This window comes from Callorhinus ursinus, unplaced genomic scaffold, assembly GCF_003265705.2.
Source record: "Callorhinus ursinus isolate GAN/ISIS: 27379988/994484 unplaced genomic scaffold, GSC_fseal_2.0 scaffold94, whole genome shotgun sequence".
NCBI lineage: Eukaryota > Metazoa > Chordata > Mammalia > Carnivora > Otariidae > Callorhinus > Callorhinus ursinus.
This window is the reverse complement of record NW_027397156.1, coordinates 2,377,131-2,385,710: the sequence shown is the minus strand read 5'-3', so window position 1 is coordinate 2,385,710 and position 8,580 is coordinate 2,377,131. Positions and strand designations below refer to the sequence as shown.

Here is an 8,580-nt window from a genome sequence, read left to right as displayed (position 1 = left end):
TCCCCGCTACTGCAGGATGACGTCAGCACCGCCAGGCGAGGACTGATGGGGCCGCTGGCCAATCGGGTGGCTGGGGGGGCCAGGTGCTGCAGGGGGGGGGGGGGCGCCAATGGGACTGGGGAGCAGGGGCGGGAGACTGTGGTAGGGCTTTTTCCCTAGACTGCAATTTGGGGGGGCCAGGGAACTGCGGGGGCTGGGGCGGAAGCTGGAAAACCGTAGAGGGGGTGGAAAATAAGAGGGACATTGGGAGAATGGAGAAGCTAGAAGCCCGGGGGTGGGAAAGCGAGACGTCAACGGAGACCTAAGGGAGGCGAGGAGGGGCAGTATCACGTCACCCTCCGGGCCTCCCCCCCCCCCCCCCCCCCCCCCCGCAACAACCAACTCTGCATTAACCTCTTTTCACAGCCCAGCCCATCAGCAGGTCCCTGCTGCGTGCCTCCTGGGAGCCTTGAAGCAAAACCCACAGCCTGAACCCAAAAGATCCTAGCATTTCCATTCCCAGCCCCAGGTGTCTGAGGAAACCATGGGATGGTCAGCAGGGAGGTAGAAAGGGTTCCGGGACTGGAGAAAGAGTGAGAGATTCCACACACACACCCACACACACCTGTCCAGACAATTCACTCCTAGGTGGGATTTTTTTCCACTGCCTAGGCTCCCTGTCTCCCTCTCCCCGAATTTCCCATCTTAAACCATGATGAACCAACTCAGCTGATTCTGAAGCCAGGGAAGTTGGTAGGTTTGAGGGAGAGAGACAGAAGGGGGTGGGGGTGAAGGTGGCAGCCCCCACCATGGTAATACATCTGGTAAGCATGGGCTGTCCAAAGGCTGGGAACTGGAGGTGATGGGACCATCAGTGACTTCAGAGGGAGAGGGAAACCCCTGGGTCCCAAGCCAAAATTCTCCAGAATAGCCAACCAAACTCCTCCCACACTTTCTGCCCCAGACTTTGAACTCAACACCTCATCAAGCTGACAACCCCTTCTGTGCTTGGGAAGAGCAGTTTCTCTGCCTCCTTCCTGATGGCCCTATAGGCCAAAGAGTTTGGAATGCCAGAGTCAGGGACCCAACTCAGCGAAGCTGTCTGAGGGAACTGTGGGACGCAGCACTAGAGCATCTCTTTCACTGTGGCTCCTGGCCAGCAGACTATCCCCCATCTTTCTCCACCTCTTCCTCCTCATACCTTTCAGGATCCTGTCTCAGTCCTAGGATCTCAGGATATTGTTAGAACTCATCCCTGGATAAGCCTGGAAGTCCCCACTCCACACAGCAAGACCAGACCTCTCCCAGGGGAGACTGCCCCCCTCAGAGCTCTGGGACATTTCCCAAGCCTGCTGGAAATGGGCTGGAAGCCAAAACTGACCTTCGAAAAGGCTCAAGTCTTAGATGACTGACAGCCCCAGATCCTGCTCTAGGTTCCTTCCTCAGGAAAAGCCAAGGTCAGGCACCAAGCTGTCAAGTTCCTACCCCTCCCTCAGGCTGCAGGCACCAGCCCCATACTCATTATGGGAAGAGGGAGGAAGTCTGGTAAGAACTCTTATTGCAACAGGGCCCAGCCCTATAAAAATGCTGGTAAGCATAGACCTTTACACAGCCTCTGTGTGTGTGTGTGTGTGTGTGTGTGTGTGTGTGTGTGTGTGTGTCTGTGTCTGTGTCTGTGTCTAGGCTAGCCGGGAGTCTCTCAGCCTCACCTGCCAGACAATACCCACTCCCTCCACACCCTGCTGGCTATATTCTCCTGAGATCTCCATCTCCATCTTGGCCAGCCCAGACAATGCCTCCCAACCTCACCGGCTACTACGGCTTTGTCTCACAGAAGAACATGGAGGACTACCTGCAAGCCCTAAATCATGACCTCACCCTCCCAGACCCTTTTCATTCCCCCTTTCCCCTTTCCCTCCCTGTCTCTCTATCCCATTGAGAAAAGGGACTGCTGGGGTTGGATGCTGTGGAAAGGTTCAGGTGGTGGCACCTGACTTGGGATCCATTTCTAGCCAGGGCATTGGTAGGAAGAGTCAGTCTACAGTCTCAGACCCAGCTAAGGGGCAGCCTGCAGCCCCGTGGTGCTGCTGCAGGTGGGGGATCCCCTGGCTGGCTTGAAGGAGCCCCGCTAAGAGATAGCCCCCCCACCCCAGACATCAGCATGGCTCTGCGGAAGGTAGCATTGCTGCTCAAACCAGACAAGGAGATTGACCATCAGGGCAACCACATGATAGTGAAGACCCTCAGCACGTTCCACAACTATGTTCTGGAATTCCAGGTAGGAGTTGAGTTTGAGGAGGATCTAAGGATCGTGGATGGATGAAAATGCCAGGTACTTTTCCTCAGGCTTCGGGGAGGGCACGTGGGTGAGCAGGTAGGTGCCTCTTAACAATCTGGGGCAAAACAAAGTGACCTTTCCCAGCCAGAGCCAGAGAAAGGTGATCACTACAGCAGGCTGCAGAGTCCCCAAGATAACAGTCCCGCAACTGGCTCTCTCCTGCCCCCACTTATTGCCAGCCAAAAGGACAAAAAGGGCAGGTCACCCTCAGTCCAAAGAAGAAATATTTGCTCACCCTCTAGCCTGTGACCCTGTTGGTCACTGTAGAGTCTCTTTTCCCTTAGCCTCTATGAGTCCACTCTCCTCTATTTCTGCTTCTTATGCCTTCTTTTTGGTCTCCTTTGCAGACCCTAGCTCTCCTATTAATCCCTTTAATTGGGGTTTCCCCCAGTATTTTGTTCTTGACTTCCTCTCTTTTGTCTGTACAGGAAAAAATGGGCTAAATCATCTATACCCATGCTTTCTGCTACCATCTATAAACTGTCCTTGACATGGATTCTCTGGCCAGAGCTGCCTCCTGAGCTCCACAGTGGAGTTTTCATCTGCCAACACAATGTTTCCATCTGCATGCCTCAAGCTCGAAGCCAAATTCATTATCTTCCTACCCAAAGTATTCCTGCTTTTATATTTACTGTCTTCATTAATGGCAATAACCAGCTAGACCAGAGACCTGGGAGTCAGAGCAGTATCTTCTGTCCCCTTACCCCTGCACCCCAACACACACACACACACACACACACACCACATCTAGTTGGTCAAGAAGTCTTTATAACTTTTCTTCACTGTCCGGTATAGTTGCTACTAGCCATGTATGGCCTTTGAATGCTTGAAATGCAACTAATCCAAACTGAGGTATGTTTTACGTGTAAAATACAGGGGCACCTGTGTGTCTCAGTCATTAAGCATCTGCCTTCAGCTCAGGTCACGATCCCAGGGTCCTGGGATCGAGCCCCCTCCTCCCCCTCTCTCTGCCCCTGCTTATGTTCCTTCTCTCACTGTGTCTCTCTCTGTCAAATAAATAAAATCATTAAAAAAAAGTGTAAAATACATAGTGGGTTTTTAAGACAATACCAAAAAATGTAAAACATCTCAGTAATTTTGATTTTAATCACATGCTGAAATGATATTTTGGATATTCTAGGTTAAATAAAATATATCATTAAAATTAATTTCACTTGTTTCTTTTTCCTTTTCTAACACAGCTACTGGGAATCTTGCATTTTCTAATGTGGCTTGTTTATGGCCTATTATATTTCCACTGTTGATTCTTCCTAGCCTTTCTCTAGTGCCACCTTCATTCAAGCCCTCATTTCTCGCCTGGTGCCTGAATCTGGCCTCCCAGTCATAATCCTTCTTTAACCCACTCTGCATACTGTAGCCACAAGGATTTACCTAAAATGTAAAAGTGATCATGAATGAAACCCTCTCAGTGACAATTCCTTACGTTCCAGATGAGGTCCGTGGCATACAAGGGTCTTTCCCACAAACACTCTAGTTTAGAGCCCCTTACAACCATGTGACCTTCTTTCTTACCTCTGTGCTGTTCCTTTCCTTGCTAGAAATTGCCCAGTATCTCCAATCTAACTAACTCCTCACTTCCTTGAAGACTCAGCTCTTGCTTCCCCATTCCCATGCCCAACATTTGCCTGGCATCACAGGCACCTATTTTCTGCTCTGTCTGACCAAGAGTCTGAGCTCTTGGTTAGCAGGCCTATCCTATGGGAGGATTTTAATAAATGCTGGTTGGAATACCCAGGCCCACCCCACTCTGATTCAGAGAGGGGAGGGTGATCCTTCACTCTCAGGGACACTTCAGCTGTCCTTAAAACTGAGAAAGCGTTTCCCTGATGGGACTTCCAACCAATCCTCTTCTTTCCCAAAAGACCCTCCAGTCCAGCTGGAAGTATCCAAAGGACAAAGTCTTTGTTCTTCATCACCCACCCACCCCCAATTTTGCCCCGGTTATCCTGCTCCATCCCTGCTCTGCCCTAGTGGTCACTGTAGACGAACTATGGGCCCCCCTCAGTGGCCTTTGGGAGTTGGGGAGGGGAGTCCTGCTGACTCAGAGCAGTCATCTTACTCAGAATGAAGGGGCTGGAGCAAGACCGTATCAGCTGTGGTGTGAAGGGAGGCGGGCAGCCCAGCCAGAGTGAGTTGGATGCATTTGGGGTGTTCTGCCCCCAAATCTTCCCTTATTCCTGCTTTCCCTATAGACCATTGTAACCTGGGAGGAGGAGCAGCTAGTATGTATGCAGAAAGGGGAGGTCCCCAACCGAGGCTGGAGACACTGGCTGGAGGGAGAGAAGTTGTATCTGGTAAGCTGGGTGAGGACTGGGAGAGGGGCCTCCAGCTAGGATTCATCCCCTTGCCCAAATCAAATCAGTCCCCTGCTCTACTCCCTGCCCCCCTCCAAGGAGGGCAACCAAGAAAAGAAAACAAAAGCCCTGGGAAGAGTAGAGAGAGGAAGAAATACAGGGGCCAGGTGGGCCTTGGCTTCAAGTCGGATGAATGTCCATAAATTGTGACGAAAGATGGAGACTGGCCATTTCACATTCCGTGACCCAGCTCCCTTCCTTCCTCTGGGGTGAAAAGTTGAAGGTGTGGGACAATGATACAATTCCCCATACATCAAATGCTCTAGCTGTTGTATCCTGAAGGATTAAACAGAGCTCAGGGACCTAGAGAAAGGAACTCTGGCTGGTAAGAACCTTCTTTCTCTCTCCTCATTATTCCTACTCTGTCCCCACGAACTGACTGCAAGGGATGCAGTGTGCGAGCAGGTCTTCAGGAAGGTCAAGTAGCCAGAGGAGAGCTGAGGGCCCCTCCAGACTGCACTGGTGTCCAGACTCCTCTTGCTCATAACCCTTCAAGCCCAGATTGTCCCAGGTCAGCAGTCCCTTTCTCGGGCCACTTACTCCGCCTCCAGGTCTCTCCTCACCCCTCCCCATGTTAATCCATGACTCGCAGCCCCCGGGCCAAAGTCCTTTTTCCTCACACTCCATTGCTCAGTAGTGGCCTCAGATCCAATTCCTGGTCTGGCCTCCTGGGTGAAAGAACTGGGCAAAGGGGAAAGACCCCTTGAGAACAATGGATCTCAACTCTCTTTAGTTCATTTGGTCCCTTATTTTCCATCTAAGAAAGAACTAAGCTTTGAGTTTTGGGGGACAAGTGAGAATTTTGTCCTGGTGGAACTTTTGGAAAATTGGGGTTCAAGAACTTAAACAGGAACTACTGGTAGAGTCTTTTGTCTGTTTCCTGTCCTTATTCTCAAGAAAGCCACATGCGCTCAGCAGAACCCGGCCCAAGGCAAGACCTCACCCGCACAGAGTTCAACAGACCACAGGTACCAATGTCTGAGTGAATCCTGGCTATCTTGTATTTCCATGCTACATTTTGGGAAAGTGGGATGGGACAGGGTGAGACCTTTGTCTAGTGTTGGAGGAGGTTATGAAGCTTCGGAATAGTGACCTAGCCTCCGTGTCTGCTTTGGGAAGGATAGGCAGCAAGAAGGCTAGAAGAGATTGAAAAGGGAAACAGATGGAAAATACAAGGCCAAGGGCTAGGAAGATGAGGGACACGGGGGTGTGACGACAACAGTAGGGAGAAGACTGACATGCCTGGCTATAGGGGTCCTCTGCTTGAGGGCCAGCAAGGCGGGGCAGAGGATAAGAGGGAGAAGTGAGAACAGCAAGGCCCCTCCCTGAGGGTCCCAGAATACCTTGGAAAAGAGCCCAGAGGGCTGGGCCTGTTCAGGGTCAGGGCCAGCTCCAGCCTCTGGACACCTCCCCACCTCCAGGGGCATTGGTCCTTTCAGAATAAAAGTCCTGTGGGGCAAGAGTCAGGGAGGAGGGGGCTCAGTGTGGGATGGGGACAGAGCCTGAGTGTGTGGGAGGCAGGGGTTGTTGGAAAGTCCCTGGCCTATGCTCATTAGATGATTACCCCTGCCCCCTCTTCCTGCAATGGCTAAGCCCTTACACATTCAAAACAGTCACTAGTTTTGAACACTGATCCTACTAGACACCCTGGAATGAGTTTGGAAAAGAAAAAGAAAAGAACTCTGAGTAGAACTGAATAGCTTATTCCCTGCCAGCCTCTCTGCAGATGTCCCCAGTAGAGTGGGGAATAGAGAGCCCTCCTCTGGGCAAAGCCACCCAGCAGAAGCTCTGGGGACTGCTGGATCCTACCTTGTCCCTTTCCAAGGTACAGTGAAGCCAAAGGAAGATGCTCCATGTATAGTCACCCATTGCCTAAGTCACGAGGACAATGCAATGTCCTGGCCCCTCTGACTTTACAGTGCAGGTTCAAGCCTCTCCCCCGCAGGACTGTCCTCTGTGCCCTTCATGTTGGTCCAGCACCCCTTGCTGCAGTCTTGCCAGAGGGCCTAACCTGGGAATTTGGAGGCCTCCATGGTGATTGTCAGGTCCAATCTAACCACCCCGCCAAAACTCTTGTGACATGAGCATCCAGCCATCCACACTGCAAGTCTACATCCTTCACTTGACCTTACCTCTGCAGAAGCCAGAATCCAACATGAAGCCTGGAGATCCCCAAAGGAGCACAAGCAATTACAGGAGGACTGAGCAGCTTCAGAAACATCACCAAGGAGGTGGGCGGGAGCAGGGACCGACTGAGGCTGGGAAGCCAGGGCTGCTGTTTCCCCTGTGGGCCGCAGGAGGCGCTGATCACTGCAGTGGGAGTCAAAGAAACACCAAGTTTAATCCTCCCTCTTCTGCCACCTTCCTGAATATTCCATTTCCCACCACAAACACACACACACCAATTCCCAACCCGCATACTCACCCTGACAAAACCCCAACCTCTCAATCAAATCAATCTGCTCCATCTGTCCTCAGATGGAAGAGATGATTACCAGGGCACCAGCTGTGAAAGAAGAGAGGGAAATAGCCCTCAAGGGAAGTGCCACCCCCCGCCTGTCCTGGAGCACACAGAGCTGCAGATCCAGGACCAACTTTGACTTTGTTGACCAGTGTGCTAGCCCCCAGGGAGATGATCAGCAATCCAAAATGTTATTTCCACATGAGAGGGAATAACTGCACCCTTCTGAGCCAGCCCCATGCCAGGCCCCTACCCCACTCCCTCTTCCTCAGGCCCAGAGAGCACCGTATGCTCACAAACAAACTTCTGGCCTGAACTTCAGATGATCCTTTAGTCTCAATTCCTTACGTCACTACAGACCCCTCGCCTCCGAAGAAAGTGACCAACAGTGGATAAACAAGAGCAGGTGTATGCCCTCTGAAACAGAGAACCACATGCTGCTCAAGGCCTCGGGCTCCATGTTCTGGTAGGGGACCGTGGAGTAGGCAGAAGCAGCAAAGTATAGCCAGGTACCCCTCCCCATGCCCCCTCTCCCTTCAGCCACTATCTCTCATGTGACCCCCCCACGCCACATGCCCAGACCTGCATGTTGAAAAGAAAGCTCAGGCAAAAGCAGGAAATTCCTCAACTCTAAAGCTCAAAGGCCATCCCAGCCAGGAGCTCCATCCTATAACATGGTTGGACCCCTTATTGGAAGCAGGGGACCCTTAGAAGCCTTTGGAAATCCTGGGATCCCAAGAGAGAGCAGAGGCCTGGCCATTTGACCCCTTTCCCCAACCCAAATGTTACCCCCCATGAGGCAAGAACTATATCTGCTCTAAGCTCACGTACCCAAAGGTCAGTATGAGGCCAGGAGTTCCCGATATAGCTAAGGATGGCCTGCTCCTTCCCTCCTGCCTCTCCCTGCCACAGGCTCTTCCTCTTCTGGAGCTTGCTGCTCCTACCCAGCCTGGGAACCACCTCCAGTACCTCCACTCAGCTCTCTGGGATGTCTCCCCTGACTTCCCCGGGCTATAACCCCCTCAATCACAGCAGCAACCATGCCATCAGGGCCCCCAAGGACTGATCTGGAGTCATCCTAGTGCTATATCCATGATTATGGACAGGTGAGGATGGGGGAAACCTTGTAGGTATAGCAGGAGCTGAAAGGGTATCGGGTGAGGGAACTTGATGGCCAAATCAGGGAGCTCTGTGAGGGACTCTGATGGGCTGACCTGGGTTTGTGTCAAGGGCAGGAAGAAAGAAGGAAGGAAGGACAGAAAGAAAGAAAGAAAGAAAGAAAGAAAGAAAGAAAGAAAGAAAGAAAGAAAGAAAGAAAGAAAGAAAGAAAGAAAGAAAGAAAGAAAGGAAGAAAGGAAGGAAGGAAGGAAGGAAGGAAGGAAGGAAGGAAGGAAGGAAGGAAGAAAAAGAAAGAAAGAAAGAAAGAA

At 51.6% G+C, this 8,580-nt stretch overlaps 1 protein-coding gene across 1 annotated transcript; it reads left to right on the top strand.

Moving 5' to 3' along the window:
- The first annotated feature begins 1,771 nt into the window (after positions 1-1,771).
- Positions 1,772-5,118, top strand: RBP5 (retinol binding protein 5). Its single transcript, XM_025851746.1, is given in 4 exon segments — positions 1,772-1,844; positions 2,133-2,311; positions 4,531-4,631; positions 5,064-5,118. Coding segments are annotated over 4 exon segments (408 nt in total).
- The last annotated feature ends 3,462 nt before the right edge of the window (positions 5,119-8,580 follow it).